At 52.4% G+C, this 24,372-nt stretch overlaps 1 protein-coding gene across 2 annotated transcripts in view; it reads right to left on the reverse strand.

Annotated features, from left to right (window-relative positions):
* Positions 1-24,372, reverse strand: part of USP7 (ubiquitin specific peptidase 7) — a 245,198-nt gene that overhangs the window by 111,739 nt on the left and 109,087 nt on the right. For both annotated transcript variants that reach the window (XM_075317906.1, XM_075317905.1), the window contains exons 11-13: positions 19,353-19,435; positions 14,945-15,054; positions 13,759-13,915 (exon numbers count right to left, since the gene is read on the reverse strand). In XM_075317906.1, the coding sequence (XP_075174021.1) occupies positions 13,759-13,915; positions 14,945-15,054; positions 19,353-19,435 (350 nt within the window). The remainder of the gene's footprint in view (positions 1-13,758; positions 13,916-14,944; positions 15,055-19,352; positions 19,436-24,372) is intronic.

Below are 24,372 nucleotides of genomic sequence, written 5' to 3' on the forward strand. Positions count from 1 at the left end.
CCTGTGCTTTGGTACCCTTGCTTTTTGCAGACGACATGCTGTTTCTCCTCTTAGAATAATCAGTCAGGGTATATAGCCAAACGCTAACAGTGAGGCCGTACAGAGTAAATGTATACACTATAAGCATATAAATATACAATTCGGCACCCAGGGGGACCAGCACCTAGTAACAGGTGCGGCTTACCGACCGCTCCCAGCGGTTGTGTGACCACCAGATCCCTGCCTGGGCCTCCCAGAGCTGTGAGCTCAGTTGTCTCCCCTCTGAAGTTCTCCAGCGTCTCGCAGCAATGGCTGCCGGCGTTCAGAGAGGAGGAGGGGGCCGTGGGCGTGCCTGTAAAAGTGCGGGAATCTGGTGCCCCACGGTGCTCAGTGAGGGGGGAGGAGGATACAAAGTATGCTCCTGCCCTCAGCGCTGACGTCCAGTGCAGCGTCCCGCCCTTACCCCTGACTGGCAGGCCCGGGGGCGGGAATATGCGGCACTAGGCCGCAAAAGCCGGGGACTAAAGTTATAAGCGCGGCCGGCAAACAAGCGCGGCCAGCGCGGTAGTCCCGGCGCACTAACACACCCAGCAGCTGCTGCAGTGTATTACCCAGGCGCACTATGCGCCGTCCCCAAGGGGACACAGAGTACCTCAGAGTCGCAGGGCCTTGTCCCTGATGATACCCGGCTCCTATCCAGCAGATTCCCCCAGGGGCTGCGGAGGGAGCGCGGTCCCAGCGCCTGGTGACCGGTCAGGATCCCACTTCACCCAGAGCCCCTAAGGGATGGGGAAGGAAAACAGCATGTGGCTCCTGCCTATGTACCCACAATGGGTACCTCAACCTTAACAGCACCGCCGACCCGAGTGGGGTGAGAAGGGAGCATGCTGGGGGCCCTGTATGGGCCCACTTTTCTTCCATCCGATATAGTCAGCAGCTGCTGCTGACTAAAAAGTGGAGCTTGCGTGGATGTGTGCCTCCTTCCACAAAGCAATAAAACTGAGGAGCCCGTGATGCACGGGCGGGTGTATAGGCAGAGGGGAGGGGTTTACACTTTTAAGTGTAATGCTATGTGTGACCTCCGGAGGCATAAGCTATACACCCAATTGTCTGGGTCTCCCAATGGAGCGACAAAGAAAAGAAGGGAATTTTGTTACTTACCGTAAATTCCTTTTCTTCTAGCTCTTATTGGGAGACCCAGACGATTGGGTGTATAGCACTGCCTCTGGAGGCCACACAAAGCAATTACACTAAAAAGTGTAAGGCCCCTCCCCTACTGGCTATACACCCCCAGTGGGATCACTGGCTCACCAGTTTTAGTGCAAAAGCAAGAAGGAGGAAAGCCAATAACTGGTTTAAACAAATTCTCTCCGAGTAACATCGGAGAACTGAAAAACCATTCAACATGAACAACATGTGTACCCGCAAACAAACCAACAATCCCGAAGGACAACAGGGCGGGTGCTGGGTCTCCCAATAAGAGCTAGAAGAAAAGGAATTTACGGTAAGTAACAAAATTCCCTTCTTCTTCGGCGCTCCATTGGGAGACCCAGACGATTGGGACGTCCAAAAGCTGTCCCTGGGTGGGTAAAGAAATACCTCATGTTAGAGCTGCAAGACAGCCCTCCCCTATATGGAGGCAACTGCCGCCTGCAGGACTCTTCTACCTAGGCTGGCGTCCGCCGAAGCATAGGTATGCACCTGATAATGTTTGGTGAAAGTGTGCAGACTCGACCAGGTAGCTGCCTGGCACACCTGTTGAGCCGTAGCCTGGTGTCGTAATGCCCAGGATGCACCCACGGCTCTGGTAGAATGGGCCTTCAGCCCTGATGGAACCGGAAGCCCAGCAGAACGGTAGGCTTCAAGAATTGGTTCTTTGATCCATCGAGCCAGGGTGGCCTTAGAAGCCTGCGACCCTTTGCGCTTACCAGCGACAAGGACAAAGAGTGCATCCGAACGGCGCAAGGGCGCCGTGCGGGAAATGTAGATTCTGAGTGCTCTCACCAGATCTAACAAATGTAAATCTTTCTCATACCGATGAACTGCATGAGGACAAAACGAAGGCAAAGAGATATCCTGATTAAGATGAAAAGAGGATACCACCTTCGGGAGAAACTCCTGAATGGGGCGCAGCACAACCTTGTCCTGGTGGAAGACCAGGAAGGGAGCCTTGGATGATAGCGCTGCTAGCTCAGACACTCTCCGAAGAGATGTGATCGCTACCAGAAAAGCCACTTTCTGTGATAGTCTAGAAAGTGAAACCTCCCTCAGAGGCTCGAAGGGCGGCTTCTGGAGGGCAACTAGTACCCTGTTCAGATCCCATGGATCTAACGGCCGCTTGTACGGGGGTACGATATGGCAAACCCCCTGTAGGAACGTGCGCACCTTAGGAAGGCGTGCTAAATGCCTCTGAAAAAAGACAGATAGCGCCGAGACCTGACCTTTAAGGGAGCCGAGCGACAAACCTTTTTCTAACCCAGATTGCAGGAAAGAAAGAAAGGTAGGCAATGCAAATAGCCAGGGAGACACTCCCTGAGCAGAAGACCAGGATAAGAATATCCTCCACGTTCTGTGGTAGATCTTAGCGGACGTGGGCTTCCTAGCCTGTCTCATGGTGGCAACGACCCCTTGGGACAATCCTGAAGACGCTAGGATCCAGGACTCAATGGCCACACAGTCAGGTTCAGGGCCGCAGAATTCCGATGGAAAAACGGCCCTTGGGACAGTAAGTCTGGTCGGTCTGGGAGTGCCCACGGTTGGCCGACCGTGAGCTGCCACAGATCCGGATACCACGCCCTCCTCGGCCAGTCTGGGGCGACAAGTATGACGCGGCTGCAATCGGATCTGATCTTGCGTAGCACTCTGGGCAAGAGTGCCAGAGGTGGAAACACATAAGGGAGCCGGAACTGCGACCAATCTTCCACTAGGGCGTCTGCCGCCAGCGCTCTTTGATCGCGAGACCGTGCCATGAAGGTTGGGACCTTGTTGTGCCGTGACGCCATTAGGTCGACGTCCTGCACCCCCCAGCGGCGACAGATTTCCTGAAACACGTCTGGGTGAAGGGACCATTCCCCTGCGTCCATGCCCTGGCGACTGAGGAAGTCTGCTTCCCAGTTTTCTACGCCGGGGATGTGAACTGCGGATATGGTGGAGGCCGTGGCTTCCACCCACATCAGAATCCGCCGGACTTCCTGGAAGGCTTGCCGACTGCGTGTCCCCCCTTGGTGGTTGATGTATGCCACCGCTGTGGAGTTGTCCGACTGAATTCGGATCTGCCTTCCTTCCAGCCACTGCTGGAAGGCTAGTAGGGCAAGATACACTGCTCTGATTTCCAGAACATTGATCTGAAGGGTGGACTCCTGCCGAGTCCACGTACCCTGAGCCCTGTGGTGGAGAAAGACTGCTCCCCACCCTGACAGACTCGCGTCTGTCGTGACCACCGCCCAAGACGGTGGTAGGAAGGATCTTCCCTATGATAATGAGGTGGGAAGAAGCCACCACTGCAGAGAGTCCTTGGCCGTCTGGGAAAGGGAGACTTTCCTGTCCAGGGATGTTGACTTCCCGTCCCATTGGCGGAGAAAGTCCCATTGAAGTGGACGCAGATGAAACTGCGCAAACGGAACCGCCTCTATTGCCGCCACCATCTTCCCGAGGAAGTGCATGAGGCGTCTTAAGGAGTGCGACTGACTTTGAAGGAGAGCCTGCACCCCAGTCTGTAGAGACCGCTGCTTGTCCAGCGGAAGCTTCACTATCGCTGAGAGAGTATGAAACTCCATGCCAAGATACGTTAGTGATTGGGTCGGTGACAGATTTGACTTTGGGAAGTTGATGATCCACCCGAACGCCTGGAGAGTCTCCAGTGCAACATTCAGGCTGAGTTGGCATGCCTCTTGAGAGGGTGCCTTGACCAGTAGATCGTCCAAGTAAGGGATCACAGAGTGTCCGTGAGAGTGCAAGACTGCTACCACTGCCGCCATGATCTTGGTGAACACCCGAGGGGCTGTCGCCAGACCAAATGGCAGAGCTACGAACTGGAGATGGTCGTCTCCTATCACGAAGCGTAGAAAGCGTTGGTGCTCTGTAGCAATCGGCACGTGGAGATAAGCATCTTTGATGTCTATTGATGCTAGGAAATCTCCTTGAGACATTGAGGCAATGACTGAGCGGAGGGATTCCATCCGGAACCGCCTGGCGTTCACATGCTTGTTGAGCAGTTTTAGGTCCAGAACAGGACGGAAGGAGCCGTCCTTTTTTGGAACCACAAAGAGATTGGAGTAAAATCCTCGCCCCCGTTCCTGAGGGGGGACAGGGATCACGACTCCTTCTGCTCTTAGAGAGTCCACCGCCTGCCGCATGGCATCTGCTCGGTTGGGGTGTGGGGAGGTTCTGAAGAACCGAAGTGGAGGCCGAGAACTGAACTCGATTCTGTACCCGCGAGACAAAATGTCTGTTACCCACCGGTCTTTGACCTGTGACAGCCAAATGTCGCAAAAGCGGGAGAGCCTGCCACCGACCGAGGATGCGGAGGGAGGAGGCCGAAAGTCATGAGGTAGCCGCTTTGGAAGCGGTTCCTCCATTTGCTTTCCTGGGGCGTGAGTGAGCCCGCCAGGAATCTGAGCTCCCTTGTTCTTTCTGAGTCCTTTTGGACGAGGAGAATTGGGCCTTGCCCGAGCCTCGAAAGGACCGAAACCTCGACTGCCACTTTTTCTGTTGAGGTTTACTTGCTCTGGGCTGTGGTAAGGAAGAGTCCTTACCCTTGGACTGTTTTATGATTTCAGCCAATGGCTCACCAAACAGTCTGTCTCTAGATAATGGCAAGCTGGTTAAGCATTTTTTGGAACCAGCATCTGCTTTCCAGTCCTTTAACCACAAGGCTCTGCGCAAAACCACAGAATTGGCGGACGCCATAGCGGTACGGCTCGTAGATTCTAGGACCGCATTGATAGCATAGGTCGCAAACGCAGACATTTGCGAAGTTAGGGACGCCACTTGCGGCACTGCTGGATGTATGATAGCATCCACCTGTGCTAAACCAGCTGAAATAGCTTGGAGTGCCCACACGGCCGCGAATGCTGCTTGGGATACAGGAAATGGAACTTCTCCTGCTGTGCAGCTGCCTCCTCTGCAGAAGGGGCTGGGGGAGAAATATCCAACAGCCTATTAATTGCCGATATAAGGTCATTAACCATGGCGTCACCATCAGGGGCATCCAGATTGAGATGGGCCTCAGGATTAGAATCCTGATCACCGTCCTCAGTCTCATCACAGAGAGCCTAGTCTCGCTGAGACCCTGACCAGTGTGATGACGTGGAGGGTCTTTCCCAGCGAGCTCGCTTAGGCTGCCTGGGACTGTCATCTGAGTCAGAGACTTCAGCCTGTGATGCTTGAGACCCCCCTGAAGTACGGATTAGTTCCAACTGAGGGGGACCGGAGAGCATAGACACAGCAGTGTCCATGGTCTGAGTAACTGGCCTGGACTGCAAGGTCTCCAGGATTTTTGACATAGTCACAGACATTTTATCAGCAAAAACTGCAAAGTCTGTCCCCGTCACCGGGGCAGGGTTCACAGGCGTCTCTGCCTGGGCTACCACCACAATAGGCTCTGGCTGACGAAGTGCCACTGGGACTGAACATTGCATACAATGTGAGTCTTTGGAGCCTGCCGGTAGATCAGCCCCACATGCTGTACAAACAGTGTACACAGCCTGTGCCTTGGCACCCTTGCGTTTTGCGGATGACATGTTGCTGCCTCCTCAGAGCAGTACAGGGTGTCCAGCCAAGAAGCGACCTTACAGTGCAACTATATATATATATATATATGGTACTAAGAAAAAAGTACACTAATATAACACTGAGGCACTAGTGGGGCCAGCACTAAAGTGCAGCTTACCGCCCGCTTAGGAGCGGTGTGTGGACGCCAGAAATCCCTCTAGTCTGGGTCTCCCAGAGCCTGCTGCCTTTCCCCAGCCAGACCGCATGTGTAATGGCTGCCGGCGTCCTTGTGGAGAGGGGGGGCGGGCCCTGGGCGTATACAGACGAAGAGCGGGAAGCCTGCTTCCCACTGTGCCTATTGAGAGGGCTGGAGCATGTAAATAGAGCTCCAGCCCTCGGCGCTGCCTATTGAGCAGCGTCTCTCCCCTACCCTGATTGACAGGGTGGGGGCGGGAACGAAGCGGCGCTAGGCCGCAGAAGCCGGGGGCTAAAGTTAGAAGCGCCGCCGCCGTAAAAGCGCGGTCGGCGCAAAGTCCCCGGCGCACCACAAGTCGCAGCTGCGCCGCCGCTCCTGTAGCGGTCGGCGCAGTAGTTCCCAACATGTAACGTCACTCAGCAAAGCTGCAGTGACCTAACCCCAGCGCACAGCGCTACTGTCCCCGGCGCACTATAACGCTCAGCAAGCCTGAGAGTGTCCGTGCCTGCCGGGGACACAGAGTACCTGAAAGTTGCAGGGCCTTGTCCCTGAACGGCACTCCCGCTCCAAATCCAGCAGGTTCTCTGGGTCTGTGGATGGAGCCCGGCCTCAGGGCTTGGGGGCCGGCAAGATCCCACTTCCACAGAGCCCACCAGGGGATGTGGAAGGAAAACAGCATGTGGGCTTCAGCCTCTGTACCAGCAATAGGTACCTCAACCTTACAAGCACCACCGCGGGTGAGAAGGGAGCATGCTGGGGGCCCCATATGGGCCCTCTTTTCTTCCATCCGATATAGCCAGCAGCTACTGCTGACTACAAACAGTGGAGCTATGCGTGGATGTCTGACCTCCTTCGCACAAAGCAGAAAACTGGAGAGCAGAAAACTGGTGAGCCAGTGATCCCACTGGGGGTGTATAGCCAGAAGGGGAGGGGCCTTACACTTTTTAGTGTAATTGCTTTGTGTGGCCTCCGGAGGCAGTGCTATACACCCAATCGTCTGGGTCTCCCAATGGAGCGCCGAAGAAAATACTAATACTATGACTGAGCACACTTATGGGCCCATATAATGTAGTCAAAAACAAAGAAAATCTAAGTGGCGTGAAATAGAGCAATGAGATTTACAGCTGTTTCTACGGCATTCATTCTAAAGTAATCATGACCCAGCATTATGATGCTAGAGGTTTGTTGTCAATACAATTGTACTAAGTTTTACAATATATTTTAGCAGTTAAAAAAGTAAAGAACTTTGATTTTAAGAAAAGAAAGAAGGGAATTTTGTTACTTACCGTAAATTCCTTTTCTTCTAGCTCCTATTGGGAGACCCAGACGATTGGGTGTATAGCACTGCCTCCGGAGGCCACACAAAGCAATTACACTAAAAAGTGTAAGGCCCCTCCCCTTCTGGCTATACACCCCCAGTGGGATCACTGGCTCACCAGTTTTAGTGCAAAAGCAAGAAGGAGGAAAGCCAATAACTGGTTTAAACAAATTCACTCCGAAGTAACGTCGGAGAACTGAAAACCATTCAACATGAACAACATGTGTACCCGAAAAACAACCAAAAATCCCGAAGGACAACAGGGCGGGTGCTGGGTCTCCCAATAGGAGCTAGAAGAAAAGGAATTTACGGTAAGTAACAAAATTCCCTTCTTCTTCGGCGCTCCATTGGGAGACCCAGACGATTGGGACGTCCAAAAGCTGTCCCTGGGTGGGTAAAGAAATACCTCATGTTAGAGCTGCAAAGACAGCCCTCCCCTACGGGGAGGCAACTGCCGCCTGCAGGACTCTTCTACCTAGGCTGGCGTCCGCCGAAGCATAGGTATGCACCTGATAATGTTTGGTGAAAGTATGCAGACTCGACAAGGTAGCTGCCTGGCACACCTGTTGAGCCGTAGCCTGGTGTCGTAATGCCCAGGACGCACCCACGGCTCTGGCAGAATGGGCCTTCAGCCCTGATGGAACCGGAAGCCCAGCAGAACGGTAGGCTTCAAGAATTGGTTCTTTGATCCATCGAGCCAGGTTGGCCTTGGAAGCCTGCGACCCTTTGCGCTTACCAGCGACAAGGACAAAGAGTGCATCCGAACGGCGCAGGAGCGCCGTGCGGGAAATGTAGATTCTGAGTGCTCTCACCAGATCTAACAAATGTAAATCCTTCTCATAGCGATGAACTGCATGAGGACAAAAAGAAGGCAAAGAGATATCCTGATTAAGATGAAAAGAGGATACCACCTTCGGGAGAAACTCCTGAATGGGGCGCAGCACTACCTTGTCCTGGTGGAAGACCAGGAAGGGAGCCTTGGATGACAGCGCTGCTAGCTCAGACACTCTCCGAAGAGATGTGATCGCTACCAGAAAAGCCACTTTCTGTGATAGTCTAGAAAGTGAAACCTCCCTCAGAGGCTCGAAGGGCGGCTTCTGGAGGGCAACCAGTACCCTGTTCAGATCCCATGGATCTAACGGCCGCTTGTACGGGGGTACGATATGACAAACCCCCTGCAGGAACGTGCGTACCTTAGAAAGTCGTGCTAGACGCTTCTGAAAAAAGACGGATAGCGCCGAGACTTGCCCTTTAAGGGAGCCGAGCGACAAACCTTTTTCTAACCCAGATTGCAGGAAAGAAAGAAAGGTAGACAATGCAAATGGCCAGGGAGACACTCCCTGAGCAGAGCACCAGGATAAGAATATCCTCCACGTTCTGTGGTAGATCTTAGCGGACGTGGGCTTCCTAGCCTGTCTCATGGTGGCAACGACCCCTTGGGATAATCCTGAAGACGCTAGGATCCAGGACTCAATGGCCACACAGTCAGGTTCAGGGCCGCAGAATTCCGATGGAAAAACGGCCCTTGGGACAGTAAGTCTGGTCGGTCTGGTAGTGCCCACGGTTGGCCGACCGTGAGCTGCCACAGATCCGGATACCACGCCCTCCTCGGCCAGTCTGGAGCGACGAGTATGACGCGGCTGCAATCGGATCTGATCTTGCGTAGCACTCTGGGCAAGAGTGCCAGAGGTGGAAACACATAAGGGAGCCGGAACTGCGACCAATCTTGCACTAGGGCGTCTGCCGCCAGCGCTCTTTGATCGCGAGACCGTGCCATGAAGGTTGGGACCTTGTTGTTGTGCCGGGACGCCATGAGGTCGACGTCCGGCCTTCCCCATCGGCGACAGATTTCCTGAAACGCGTCTGGGTGAAGGGACCATTCCCCTGCGTCCATGCCCTGGCGACTGAGGAAGTCTGCTTCCCAGTTTTCTACGCCGGGGATGTGAACTGCGGATATGGTGGAGGCCGTGGCTTCCACCCACATCAGAATCCGCCGGACTTCCTGGAAGGCTTGCCGACTGCGTGTCCCCCCTTGGTGGTTGATGTATGCCACCGCTGTGGAGTTGTCCGACTGAATTCGGATCTGCCTTCCTTCCAGCCACTGCTGGAAGGCTAGTAGGGCAAGATACACTGCTCTGATTTCCAGAACATTGATCTGAAGGGTGGACTCCTGCTGAGTCCACGTACCCTGAGCCCTGTGGTGGAGAAAAACTGCTCCCCACCCTGACAGACTCGCGTCTGTCGTGACCACCGCCCAAGACGGTGGTAGGAAGGATCTTCCCTGTGATAATGAGGTGGGAAGAAGCCACCACTGCAGAGAGTCCTTGGCCGTCTGGGAAAGGGAGACTTTCCTGTCCAGGGATTTTGACTTCCCGTCCCATTGGCGGAGAATGTCCAATTGAAGTGGGCGCAGATGAAACTGCGCAAACGGAACCGCCTCCATTGCCGCCACCATCTTCCCGAGGAAGTGCATGAGGCGTCTTAAGGAGTGCGACTGATCTTGAAGGAGAGCCTGCACCCCAGTCTGTAGAGACCGCTGCTTGTCCAGCGGAAGCTTCACTATCGCTGAGAGAGTATGAAACTCCATGCCAAGATACGTTAGTGACTGGGTCGGTGACAGATTTGACTTTGAGAAGTTGATGATCCACCCGAACGTCTGGAGAGTCTCCAGTGCAACAGTCAAGCTGAGTTGGCATGCCTCTTGAGAGGGTGCCTTGACCAGTAGATCGTCCAAGTAAGGGATCACAGAGTGTCCCTGAGAGTGCAAGACTGCTACCACTGCCGCCATGATCTTGGTGAACACCCGTGGGGCTGTTGCGAGACCAAATGGCAGAGCTACGAACTGAAGATGGTCGTCTCCTATCACGAAGCGTAGAAAGCGTTGGTGCTCTGTAGCAATCGGCACGTGGAGATAAGCATCCTTGATGTCTATTGATGCTAGGAAATCTCCTTGAGACATTGAGGCAATGACTGAGCGGAGGGATTCCATCCGGAACCGCCTGGCGTTCACATGCTTGTTGAGCAGTTTTAGGTCCAGAACAGGACGGAATGAGCCGTCCTTTTTTGGCACCACAAAGAGATTGGAGTAAAAACCTTGACCTTGTTCCTGAAGAGGAACAGGGACCACCACTCCATCTGCTCTTAGAGAAGTCACCGCCTGCAGAAGGGCATCTGCTCGGTCGGGATGTGGGGAAGTTCTGAAGAACCGAGGCGGAGGACGAGAACTGAACTCTATCCTGTACCCGTGAGACAAAATGTCTGTTACCCACCGGTCTTTGACCTGTGGCAGCCAAATGTCGCAAAAGCGGGAGAGCCTGCCACCGACCGAGGATGCGGAGGGAGGCGGCCGAAAGTCATGAGGCAGCCGCCTTGGAAGCGGTACCTCCGGTTGCTTTCTTGGGGCGTGAGTGAGCCCGCCAGGAATCAGAGCTCCTTTGCTCTTTCTGAGTCCCTTTGGACGAGGAGAATTGGGGCTTGCCCGAGCCTCGAAAGGACCGAAACTTTGACTGCCACTTCCTCTGTGGAGGTTTGCTTGATCTGGGCTGGGGTAAGGAGGAGTCCTTACCTTTGGACTGTTTAATTATTTCCGCCAATTGCTCACCAAACAGTCTGTCTCCAGATAATGGCAAGCTGGTTAAACATTTTTTAGAAGCAGAATCTGCTTTCCATTCCTTTAACCACAAGGCCCTGCGCAAAACTACAGAGTTGGCGGATGCCATTGAGGTACGGCTCGTAGAGTCCAGTACCGCATTGATAGCGTAGGTCGCAAACGCAGACATTTGCGTAGTTAGGGACGCCACTTGCGGCACTGCTGGACGTATGAGAGAGTCCACCTGTGCCAGACCAGCTGAAATAGCTTGGAGCGCCCACACGGCCGCGAATGCTGGAGCAAACGACGCGCCGATAGCTTCATAGACAGATTTCAACCAAAGGTCCATCTGTCTGTCATTGGCATCTTTAAGTGAAGCCCCATCCTCCACTGCAACTATGGATCTAGCTGCAAGCCTGGATATTGGAGGGTCCACTTTTGGACACTGGGTCCAGCGTTTGACCACGTCAGGGGGAAAAGGATAACGTGTATCCTTAAGGCGTTTAGAAAAACGCTTGTCCGGATAAGTATTGTGTTTCTGGATGGATTCTCTGAAGTCAGAGTGGTCCAGAAAAGTACTCAATTTACGCTTGGGATACAGGAAATGGAATTTCTCCTGCTGTGCAGCTGCCTCCTCTGCAGAAGGGGCTGGGGGAGAAATATCCAACAGCCTATTGATGGCCGCTATAAGGTCATTTACCATGGCGTCACCATCTGGCGTATCCAAATTGAGTGCGGCGTCAGGACAAGACTCCTGATCACCCACCTCTGAAGCATCATATAGGGACCCTTCTCGCTGAGACCCTGATCCGCGTGATGACGTGGAGGGTCTCTCCCAGCGAGCTCGCTTAGGCGGACTGGGACTGTCATCGGAGTCAGAGCCCTCAGCCTGTGATGCCTGAGACCCCCTTGAAGTACGGATTAGTTCCAACTGAGGGGGACCGGGGAACATAGACACAGCAGTGTCTATGGTCTGAGCAACTGGCCTGGACTGCAAGGTCTCCAGGATTTTTGTCATAGTCACAGACATTTTATCAGCAAAGACTGCAAATTCTGTCCCCGTCACCGGGGCAGGGTTCACAGGCGTCTCTGCCTGGGCTACCACCACAATAGGCTCTGGCTGACGAAGTGCCACTGGGACTGAACATTGCACACAATGAGAGTCGTTGGAGCCTGCTGGTAGATCAGCCCCACATGCTGTAGAAGCCGTGTATACAGCCCGTGCCTTGGCACCCTTGCGTTTTGCGGATGACATGCTGTTGTCTCCTCAAAGCAATATAGGGTGTACAGCCAAGAAGCGACCTTACAGTGCAGTATATAAATATATCTGGTACAGCGAAAAATATAACACTGTGGCACTAGTGGGGCCGCACGTATGTGCTGCTTACCGCCCGCTTAGCGCGGGTGTGTGGTCGCCAGAAACCCCTAGCCTGGGTCCCCCAGAGCCTGCGTCCGTTCTCCAGCCAGACTGCATGTGTATAATGGCTGCCGGCGTCCTGGGGAGCTGCAAGCCTGGGGGCGGGCCTAGGGCGTGCACAGAGAAAAAGCGCGAAGTTTGTGTCCTACTGTGCTCAGTGAGAGGGCTGGAGCATGTAAATCGTGCTCCAGCCCTCGGCGCTGCCGATTGAACAACGTCTCTCCCCTACCCTGATTGACAGGGTGGGGGGCGTTAACGAAGCGGAGCTAGGCCGCAGAAGACCGGGGACTAAAGTTAGAAGCGCCGCCGCCGTAAAAGCGCGGTCGGCGCGTCCCCGGCGCACTACAAGTCGCAGCTGCGCCGCCGCTCCAGGGGCGGTCGGCGCGGCGATCCACACACATAAAGTTCCCCAGTAATCTGCGGGGACTATAAGCCCAGCGCACAGCGCTACAGTCCCCGGCGCACTAGCACACCCAGCAAGCCTGGGGTGTGCGTGGCCTGCCATACGGGGACACAGAGTACCTGAAAGTTGCAGGGCCTTGTCCCTGAACGGCACTCCCGCTCCACATCCAGCAGGTTCTATGGGTCTGTGGATGGAGCCCGGCCTCAGGGCTTGGTGGCCGGTAAGATCCCACTTCCTCAGAGCCCCTCAGGGGGATGGGGAAGGAAAACAGCATGTGGGCTCCAGCCTCCGTACCCGCAATGGGTACCTCAACCTTACAAACCACAAGTGGGGTAAGAAGGGAGCATGCTGGGGGCCCCATATGGGCCCTCTTTTCTTCCATCCGATATAGTCAGCAGCTACTGCTGACTAAACAGTGGAGCTATGCGTGGATGTCTGACCTCCTTCGCACAAAGCAGAAAACTGGTGAGCCAGTGATCCCACTGGGGGTGTATAGCCAGAAGGGGAGGGGCCTTACACTTTTTAGTGTAATTGCTTTGTGTGGCCTCCGGAGGCAGTGCTATACACCCAATCGTCTGGGTCTCCCAATGGAGCGCCGAAGAAATAGTTATTCTCCTATAAAGCTCAAGCAGTAACTGAACGTCAAAGGAATACCAAGATGGTAGTAACAGGCTTTCATCAATGCCCCGGCTGCAAGGCAATCCATCACCGCCAGCAATCACATTGCAGGCAAGTCATTTATAGGCTGCTGTCAGCGATCGACAAGGCATTTAAACTGTTAAACTGCAGCGATCAGAGAAAGTTCTCATCACTACTGTTACAGACAGGTGCCGGCTATGTAATAGCTTCACTCTCCTTCCCTAAAGATGGCCATGCATTCACCATAGCAGCCGGCAGGGCCCTCTTTTTCTAGAGTAGAAAACCACTGACCGACACCTCTGGAAATCACTCCTATCCCCTAAAAATAGAAGGACTGGACATTAAAATACCAACTGTCTGATCCCTCTATCCCCCAACATCATCTGTGACCCCATTCCAAGAATATTGCAGTTATCAGATCAGTGCCTAACCGGATTTATCAATCTGAGTGCTCAATGTATGATATCATCAACAGAAGATTGCTCAAGTGAGGATTAACACTTACTTTGCCTTCTCCTTTAGGATTTAAATAAACCACATAGTGCCCTCCATGGTTGTCTCCACTGTGCACCAACACAGCGTGTAATATGTAGTTAGCGGGGTCTTTGACATCAGGCTTTTGCAGAAATTCATCCAAAGGTAACTGCTCTGGAAACTCAAACCTGAAAAGCAACAAGACACATATAATGGCAAGTCAACAACATGGCAGACAAAGGGAGACACTTTCTACACGGTAAATCACACATTTAAATTAAAGGGTCATTCGGTAAAACAAGCCGCTTTGAAAGACTACTTAACGAAATATAACCCCATTCTCCTACTCTAACTACTATTTTTTATTTTCCTGTTCATAAACAAGATGGTATAGCATTAAACATGTCCAGTGCTTACAAGCTCTCGCTTAGTGAGCTTGTAAGCACTGCATTGAGGCTGGCTGAGATCACCAAAGTGCACTGGAAGCCCCTAATTCCTGCCAGCGCCTGTCCCTCCCTCTGCTTGACTAACCGATCAGGCCAGAACGGTGTGTGCTCCCATTTGCCACTACATGAGGGAAGGTTGCCTGCGCAGCATTGGAAATTCAGTGAGACGGGAAAGATGCAGTCAGTATTAGAATAAGCAGCCAACCAGGATAACCTTGGTGCAGTACTTACACGCTTTAGGAAGAGCTGAGGAGCAACTGTTCTGCTAGATTGTGGCCATTTCTCAGATCAACTCTACTGCGTGTTGCCAATGACCAAATATATTTTCAAAGTTTATTTTTACAAAATACTATGCAAACATACCCATCTTATAGGACAGGCATTATAATTTAAAGGGTTGTCCACTACTTTTACATTGATGGCCTGTCCTTAGGATAGGTCATCAATGTGTGATCGGCCGGGGTCCGACACCCTGCTGATCAGCTGCTCTCTGTCCCAGAGGCGGCAGCAGGTAGCTAGAAATGCTCAGCTCCGGAGCTGCTCCATCTTCTGATAGTGGCCGGGTACTATACAGCCGCCTCCTATTGATCTGAACGGGAGGCAGATGTGCCGTGTCGGACCCTGGCCGATCAGACATCGATGACCTATCCTAAGGACAGGCCATCCATGTAACAATAGGAGACAACCTCTAAAGCAGCTTTTCTATGAAGCCTTATAGAAGCACCTATACGTTTACGGAGGAGGTTGTGGTACGAGGTTAATGTGCATTACCTGTCATTAATCTTGATGTTCTGGTCTGTTTGCGGATCATACATGAATCTCATTAGTTGAAGATGTAACACGGGAGGTAAAGTTAAAAATTTCACTCCTTTCTCAGCTTCCTGAAAAATGGAGAGAAAAAAAAAATGACTTCGCAGCTTATAAATACATGGAGAGGTGTGTATGTATATATATATATATATATACATATACATACACACACACATATACACACATACACACGTTCACACACACACACACTAGCTGTAGTACCCGGGATAGTAACTGTCTGTCTCTCTCCCACTTTGCCTCTTTCCCCCGGCCATCTGTATTTGTCTTTCTGTCTCTCTCTATCCGTCTCACCACCGACATCTTTTTACCGCACACGTAAGCTTCATATACTAAGTTTATTTTGTTCCTATAGCAACCACTGACAGTTGCTATTTATAGCCTGCAGCTCCCAGCTCCATTCAGTTTAATGGCTGCAGGATTTTTGTAGAGTAACTGGAAAGCATGGGGTTAAATTTTACCACCCAAACATAGTCTGATATTCCCTGAGTCACATGGGGAGTCTGTGCAAAATTTCGTGATTGTACCTGCGACGGTGTGGATTCCTTTAGCATACATACATACACTGAGCTTTCTATATTAGATATATAAAAGGGGCAGAGAGGCATTGAGATTTCAGTACACAGTCACTCAACATTCTTGACTTGACAGTCTCCTAATAGGGATCGATCAGAGGGGGATTTTCAGTTATTTTTCTAACATATGCATCAAAAGGGAAAATATACCACTGATCTTGCAGTCAATATTTAAAAAAAAAAAAAAAAAAAAAAAAAGTGTACAGAATGTTTGGGAATATTCAGACATAGCACCACAATTCTCCAATATACTGTATATTAAAATGTTAAGGATTGGGGGTTTCAGCTAAAGAAAATCTGATAACAGATCCTGAGAATGGGGCTCTGAAGTTCCAGATGAACGTCTGAAAGCCACGTGACCTTTGCTACCGTTTCCACCGGCCCACAACCTCTAAGAGGCATGAGACATCTCCCGTGTAAAGTGGTCAGGAGCGCACGACTGCAGAGTCTTCATCTGGTAAACACTTGATCATCTGGTTACACCAGGGGTGGGGAACCTTTTTACTGCCGGGGGCCATTTGGAATTTCCTACTAACCTTTGGGGGCCGCACAACATTATCAACCTGAAAAATAACCCTGCTATATTTGGTCAAACGATTAATTAACTCACCCCTATTGTGGTGGCCGGAGCTGCTTCTCTTTGGTACGATTGTGATGTTCGGTGATATTGATCATCTTGTTTCTCACAGCTGCTTTTCCAGGTTTGTCTCTGTCTGGAGATGCTGGGGGCATACACATCACAGGAGGGGCCGGGGCGCATAAATTACAGGAGACACTGGGAGTACACATCACAGGAGGGGCTGGGGCATATACATCACAGGAGGGGATGGGGCATATACATCACAGGAGGGGCTGGGGCATATACATCAGTAGGGGGCATGGACAGCCCTGGCGGTGGCACAGGCATTACTGGGGACACGCACAGCACTTGGTGGCAGCACGCACTGCACTGGGTGGCAGCACGGACTGCACTGGGTGGCAGCACGGACTGCACTGGGTGGCAGCACGGACTGCACTGGGTGGCAGCACGAGGGAGACAGACAGGTCTGGGGGAACATAGACATCAACAGGAGAGCACGGACTGGGGAGCATAGAAAGCAGTGGGAGGGTACAGACAGCAGTAGCGAGTTAAGAGCACTGAGGGGTGGCACACAGCACTGGGGAGCATGGACAGCATAAGGGGGGGCACAGACAGCACTCACCGTGGCATGGACAGCACTGGTGGCAGCATGGACAGCATTAGGTGGTGCGGACAGCACTGGTGGGGGGGCATAGACATCACCCAGGGGGTACAGACAGCACTAGGGGGGGCACGGACAGCAGTGAGGGGTTACACCGCGCTGAGGGGGTACACAGCACTGTGGTGTACACAGCATTAGGGGGTACACACAGCACTAGGGGGTACACACAGCACCTGGGGGTACACACTGTACTAGGAGGTACACAGCACGAGGGGGTACACACAGCACGAGGGGGTACACACAGCACGAGGGGGTACACACAGCACGAGGGGGTACACACAGCACGAGGGGGTACACACAGCACGAGGGGGTACACAGCACGAGGGGGTACACACAGCATTAAGGGGTACACAGCACAAGGGAGTACACAGCACAAGGGAGTACACAGCACAAGGGAGTACACACGGCATTAAGGGGTACACACAGCATTAGGGGGTACACACAGCATTAGGGGGTACACACAGCATTAGGGAATACTCACTGTACTAGGGGGTACACACTGCACTAGGGGGTACACTGCACTAGGGGGTACACTGCACTAGGGGGTACACACTGCACTAGGGGGTACACACAGCATTGGGGGGTACACACTGTACTAGGAGGTACACAGCACGAGGGGGTATACACAGCACGAGGGGGTATACACAGCACGAGGGGGTACACACAGCACGAGGGGGTACACACAGCACGAGGGGGTACACACAGCACGAGGGGGTACACAGCACGAGGGGGTACACAGCACGAGGGGGTACACAGCACGAGGGGGTACACAGCACGAGGGGGTACACACAGCATTAAGGGGTACACAGCACAAGGGAGTACACAGCACAAGGGAGTACACACGGCATTAAGGGGTACACACAGCATTAGGGGGTACACACAGCATTAGGGGGTACACACAGCATTAGGGAATACACACTGTACTAGGGGGTACACACTGCACTAGGGGGTACACACTGCACTAGGGGGTACACACTGCACTAGGGGGTACACACAGCATTGGGGGGTACATACAGCACGAGGGGGTACACACAGCACTAGGGGGTACATACAGCACTGGGGGATACACACTGTACTAGGAGGTACACAGCACGAGGGGGTATACACAGCACGAGGGGGTATACACAGCACGAGGGGGTACACACAGCACGAGGGGGTACACAGCACGAGGGGGTACACAGCACGAGGGGGTACACACAGCATTAAGGGGTACACACAGCATTAAGGGGTACACACAGCATTAAGGGGTACACACAGCATTAGGGGGTACACACAGCATTAGGGGGTACACAGCATTAAGGGGTACACACAGCATTAGGGGGTACTCACTGTACTAGGGGGTACACACTGCACTAGGGGGTACACACTGCACTAGGGGGTACACACAGCATTGGGGGGTACATACAGCACGAGGGGGTACACACAGCACTAGGGGGTACATACAGCACTGGGGGATACACACTGTACTAGGAGGTACACAGCACGAGGGGGTATACACAGCACGAGGGGGTATACACAGCACGAGGGGGTACACAGCACGAGGGGGTACACACAGCACGAGGGGGTACACAGCACGAGGGGGTACACACAGCATTAAGGGGTACACACAGCATTAAGGGGTACACACAGCATTAAGGGGTACACACAGCATTAGGGGGTACACACAGCATTAAGGGGTACACACAGCATTAAGGGGTACACACAGCATTGGGGGGTACATACAGCACGAGGGGGTACACACAGCATTGGGGGGTACACACAGTACGAGGGGGTACACACCACTGAGCGGGGGGGGGCAGCGATGGGTTGAGTACTCGCAGTGAGGGGGAGGGAGAGTCACACACACACACAGCACAGTTTCGGGAGGCTGGTAAACCTGCTGCAGCTCTTCTGTGTGACTTTATCGCAGCGTGCTGCTTACCCGCCCACCAGAGCACACAGGCCGGGGATAAGCCTAGAATGTATGGGCTGCAGTCAGGTCCTGGAAGTCAGGATCTGGAGAGAGCCCATACATTCTAGCATCTACCCACAGGGCATCAGGCAGTGGGATTTAAAGGGCCGGCAGCCGGGAAAAGTGCGGCTGCCACCAAAGCACAATGGTCCCCGGGAATGTGCCCGGGGGCCGCATAAAATGTCGTCACGGGCCGTATACGGCCCGCGGGTCGGAGGTTCCCCACCCCTGGGTTACACTAATCCATGAAAGCTGCTGAGCGGTGTATAAAGTATATTTGCAACTTTCCTTATATAACTTGTTCAAATCCTGAATGCTGATCTCAGAAATGTTTGGAGGCGAGACATATTCTTCACCGGGTTTCTGTATATAAACTGCTGTGTGCTTGCGATGTGTCAGACATGGATGCAAGTCATCTCCGGGGTCGTCATGAGTCACATACATACGCGAATTTCAGGCCCATTATTTATAGCAGCTATGACTAGTGAGATCGGAGGAAATATTACTGGCCATACAACCCACCTGCCTATGTGTCAGACAAGCCAGCATTCAGAGACAATGTAACATTACTCATACGCACTCACCTGCAAGCCATGTTCTCCAGCATCATACTTGTTGTCACCATCCAGCTGCTCCACAGCAACATAGTCAATGAAGGATTCAAAGACTGGAGAAGGGAGTGGGGGAAAGAGGAGACACAAAGTAGAATCTCATAAGAAAAGGTGCATGTTATCTAAGAAACAAGAGGAGCTGTTTTGCTGAAGAAAGTGTCCCCATCATTTGGCCACTACTCGCTCTTTCCTATTACAAACTTTTTAGATTTTTCTTCATCATTACTTTCCTGCCTCAGTGTACCCCTCGCTCTGCCAAGATCTCACACTGCTCAGTACAAGCTGCAGAAGTCCGTAAGGCCCAAGGGGTGGAAACACAATACGCTTGGATTTATAAGCTCTCTCACACTATCGCTGCTCATTTTAATACCAGGATCCTACAACCATAAACCATGACCCCAGAGTCATCACATCTAACTTCTCTTTTTAATAATGTATAGTTTCTATGTGAAATGTCATGACAGATCCACAATAAATAAGACAACTCACATACCCACAGAGGTAAAGTTACTAATTGTGACCAGTCCTCACCAGCTTATTAAATATATCGAAGCTGACAAAGTTGAACTCAGCATCCCAAATCGCCCTTTTTGAACTGGACAGTTTCATTCTACAGCCACTATTAAATCCGGAGTCAGAATTAAAAAAGAAAGTATCCAGAGTATTAGCAATCAAACTATTTGGCTGCAAATGTGCTAATTTTCTTTAAAGGGAACCCAGCACCAGGATTTTCGGATTTCAAAACCTTACCATCCTAGCTGACCAGTAATGGTATGTAGAGAATCTGCCCGATAGTGCCAGTATAGCACTGGCGTTACCTTATATATGAAAATCCTGGTGATTTGTTCCCTTTAAGTTTAAGTGGGTGTTACCGGACAGTTTTCACTGGAGGCGTGTACATATTTCCCCTGTAGGATGCTGACCAATCATAACCAGGCAGCAACACTCAAATGCTAGAAGAACACGCCCCCACCATAGCTTACAGCAGATATCTCAGCGTGAGATATAATGATACAGATCTGACCTCCAGCTTGAGTCAGTGTGGGGGAGGGGGGCAGTGCAGCTGAGTTTAGCTGTGTCACATTACACACCCTTCTCTCAGCTCTCCTCCTATCTAATAGAAGGGATGACAGGACCAAAGTCTCAGTCCTCTCTAGAAGACCAGCAAGGTCAGAGTTCTATGAAGGGACCTATTAACTGCGGTATGGACCTGTGCCATTGGATGCATAACCTTGTAATAAAGCATTTAAAAGTGTACCTGCCTTATTGAGAAACGTCTTACATGTTATGGTGAATGTCAAAAGTTTTGACGAGTACGATTCTGGATTCTGAAATTCCCACTAATCATCAAAGAAGGGAATTTTGTTACTTACCGTAAATTCCTTTTCTTCTAGCTCCAATTGGGAGACCCAGACGATTGGGTGTATAGCTACTGCCTCCGGAGGCCACACAAAGCATTACACTAAAAAGTGTAAGGCCCCTCCCCTTCTGGCTATACACCCCCCGTGGGATCACGGGCTGCTCAGTTTTAGTGCTAAAGCAAGAAGGAGGAAAGCCAATAACTGGTTTAAACAAATTCAATCCGAAGTAACATCGGAGAACTGAAACCGTTCAACATGAACAACATGTGTACCCGAAAAAAACAAAAATCCCGAAGGAAACAGGGCGGGTGCTGGGTCTCCCAATTGGAGCTAGAAGAAAAGGAATTTACGGTAAGTAACAAAATTCCCTTCTTCTTCGGCGCTCCATTGGGAGACCCAGACGATTGGGACGTCCAAAAGCAGTCCCTGGGTGGGTAAATTAATACCTCAAGTTAGAGCTGCAAAACAGCCCTCCCCTACGAGGAGGCAACCGCCGCCTGCAGGACTCTTCTACCTAGGTTGGCGTCCGCCGAAGCGTAGGTATGCACCTGATAATGTTTGGTGAAAGTGTGCAGACTCGACCAGGTAGCTGCCTGGCACACCTGTTGAGCCGTAGCCTGGTGTCGTAATGCCCAGGACGCACCCACGGCTCTGGTAGAATGGGCCTTCAGCCCTGATGGAACCGGAAGCCCAGCAGAACGGTAGGCTTCAAGAATTGGTTCCTTGATCCATCGAGCCAGGGTGGATTTGGAAGCCTGCGATCCTTTGCGCTTACCAGCGACAAGGACAAAGAGTGCATCCGAGCGGCGCAGGGGCGCCGTGCGGGAAATGTAGATTCTGAGTGCTCTCACGAGATCCAACAAATGCAAATCCTTTTCATACCGATGAACTGGATGAGGACAAAAGGAAGGTAAGGAGATATCCTGATTGAGATGAAAAGAGGATACCACCTTAGGGAGAAACTCCTGAATCGGGCGCAGCACTACCTTGTCCTGGTGAAAAACCAGGAAGGGAGCTTTGGATGACAGCGCTGCCAGCTCGGATACCCTCCGAAGAGACGTGACCGCTACCAGAAAGGTCACTTTCTGTGAGAGTCGAGAAAGTGAAACATCTCTCAGAGGCTCGAAGGGCGGCTTCTGGAGAGCAACTAGTACCCTGTTCAGATCCCATGGATCTAACGGCCGTTTGTACGGAGGGACGATGTGACAAACCCCCTGCAGGAACGTGCGTACCTGAGGAAGTCGTGCTAGACGCTTTTGAAAAAACACAGATAGCGCTGAGACTTGCCCTTTAAAGGCCCCGTCACACTAAGCAACATCGCTAGCAACATCGCTGGTAACGAACAACTTTTGTGACGTTGCTAGCGATGTTGCTGTGTGTGACATCCAGCAACAACCTGGCCCCTGCTGTGAGGTCGTTGGTTGTTGCTGAATGTCCTGGGCCATTTTTTAGTTGTTGCTGTCCAGCTGTGAAGCACAGATCGCTGTGTGTGACAGCGAGACAGCAACAACTGAATGTGCAGGCAGCAGGAGCCGGCTTCTGCTGAGGCTGGTAACTAATGTAAACATCGGGTAACCAAGAAGCCCTGTCCTTGGTTACCCGATATTTACCTTTGATACCAGCCTCCTCCGCTCTCACTGCCTGTGCTGCCGGCTCCTGCTCTGTGCACATGTAGCTGCAGCACACATCAGGCAATTAACCCGATGTGTGCTGTAACTAGGAGAGCAAGGAGCCAGCGCTCAGTGTGCGCTGCTCCCTGCTCTGTGCACATTTAGCTGCAGCACACATCGGGTTAATTAACCTGATGTGTGCTGTAACTAGGAGACTGGGGGCTGGTCACTGGTTGCTGGTGAGCTCACCAGCAACTCGTGTAGCCACGCTCCAGCGATCCCTGCCAGGTCAGGTTGCTGGTGGGATCGCTGGAGCGTCGCAGTGTGACAGCTCACCAGCAACCTCCTAGCAACTTACCAGCGATCCCTATCGTTGTTGGGATCGCTGGTAAGTTGCTTAGTGTGACTGGACCTTAAGGGAGCCGAGCGATAAGCCTTTTTCCAAACCAGATTGCAGGAAGGAAAGAAAAGTAGGCAATGCAAATGGCCAGGGGGACACTCCCTGTGCTGAGCACCAGGATAAGAAAATCTTCCACGTTCTGTGGTAGATCTTAGCAGACGTGGGCTTCCTAGCCTGTCTCATGGTGGCCACGACCCCTTGAGATAATCCTGAAGATGCTAGTATCCAGGACTCAATGGCCACACAGTCAGGTTCAGGGCCGTAGAATTCAGATGGAAAAACGGCCCTTGTGACAGTAAGTCTGGCCGGTCTGGTAGCGCCCACGGTTGGCCGACCGTGAGATGCCACAGATCCGGATACCACGACCTCCTCGGCCAGTCTGGGGCGACGAGCAGGACGCGGCGGCAATCGGACCTGATCTTGCGTAGCACTCTGGGCAAGAGTGCCAGAGGGGGAAACACATAGGGCAGCTGGAACTGCGACCAATCTTGCACTAAGGCGTCTGCCGCCAGAGCTCTGTGATCGCGAGACCGTGCCATGAAAGTTGGGACCTTGTTGTTGTGCCGGGACGCCATTAGGTCGACGTCCGGCCTTCCCCAGCGGCGACATATTTCCTGAAACACGTCCGGGTGAAGGGACCATTCCCCTGCGTCCATACCCTGGCGACTGAGGAAGTCCGCTTCCCAGTTTTCTACGCCGGGGATGTGAACTGCGGATATGGTGGAGCCCGTGGCTTCCACCCACATCAGAATCCGCCGGACTTCCTGGAAGGCTTGCCGACTGCGTGTCCCGCCTTGGTGGTTGATGTATGCCACCGCTGTGGAGTTGTCCGACTGAATTCGGATCTGCTTTCCTTCCAGCCACTGCTGGAAGGCTTGTAGGGCAAGATACACTGCCCTGATTTCCAGAACATTGATCTGAAGGGTGGACTCCTGCTGAGTCCACGTACCCTGAGCCCTGTGGTGGAGAAAAACTGCTCCCCACCCTGACAGACTCGCGTCTGTCGTGACCACCGCCCAGGATGGGGGTAGGAAGGACCTTCCTTGTGATAATGAGGTGGGAAGAAGCCACCATTGAAGAGAGTCCTTGGCCGTCTGGGAAAGGGAGACTTTCCTGTCTAAGGACGTCGACTTCCCGTCCCATTGGCGGAGAATGTCCCATTGAAGTGGGCGCAGATGAAACTGCGCAAACGGGACTGCCTCCATTGCTGCCACCATCTTCCCCAGGAAGTGCATGAGGCGTCTTAAGGGGTGCGACTGGCCTTGAAGGAGAGAGTGCACCCCTGTCTGTAGTGAACGCTGCTTGTCCATCGGAAGCTTCACTATCGCTGAGAGAGTATGAAACTCCATGCCAAGATATGTTAGTGATTGGGTCGGTGACAGATTTGACTTTGAAAAGTTGATGATCCACCCGAAAGTCTGGAGAGTCTCCAGCGCAACGTTCAGGCTGTGTTGGCATGCCTCTTGAGAGGGTGCCTTGACAAGTAGATCGTCCAAGTAAGGGATCACCGAGTGTCCCTGAGAGTGCAAGACTGCTACCACTGCTGCCATGACCTTGGTGAAAACCCGTGGGGCTGTCGCCAGACCAAATGGCAGGGCTACGAACTGAAGGTGTTCGTCTCC

Source organism: Anomaloglossus baeobatrachus, chromosome 7 (genome assembly GCF_048569485.1).
Source record: "Anomaloglossus baeobatrachus isolate aAnoBae1 chromosome 7, aAnoBae1.hap1, whole genome shotgun sequence".
Lineage (NCBI taxonomy): Eukaryota > Metazoa > Chordata > Amphibia > Anura > Aromobatidae > Anomaloglossus > Anomaloglossus baeobatrachus.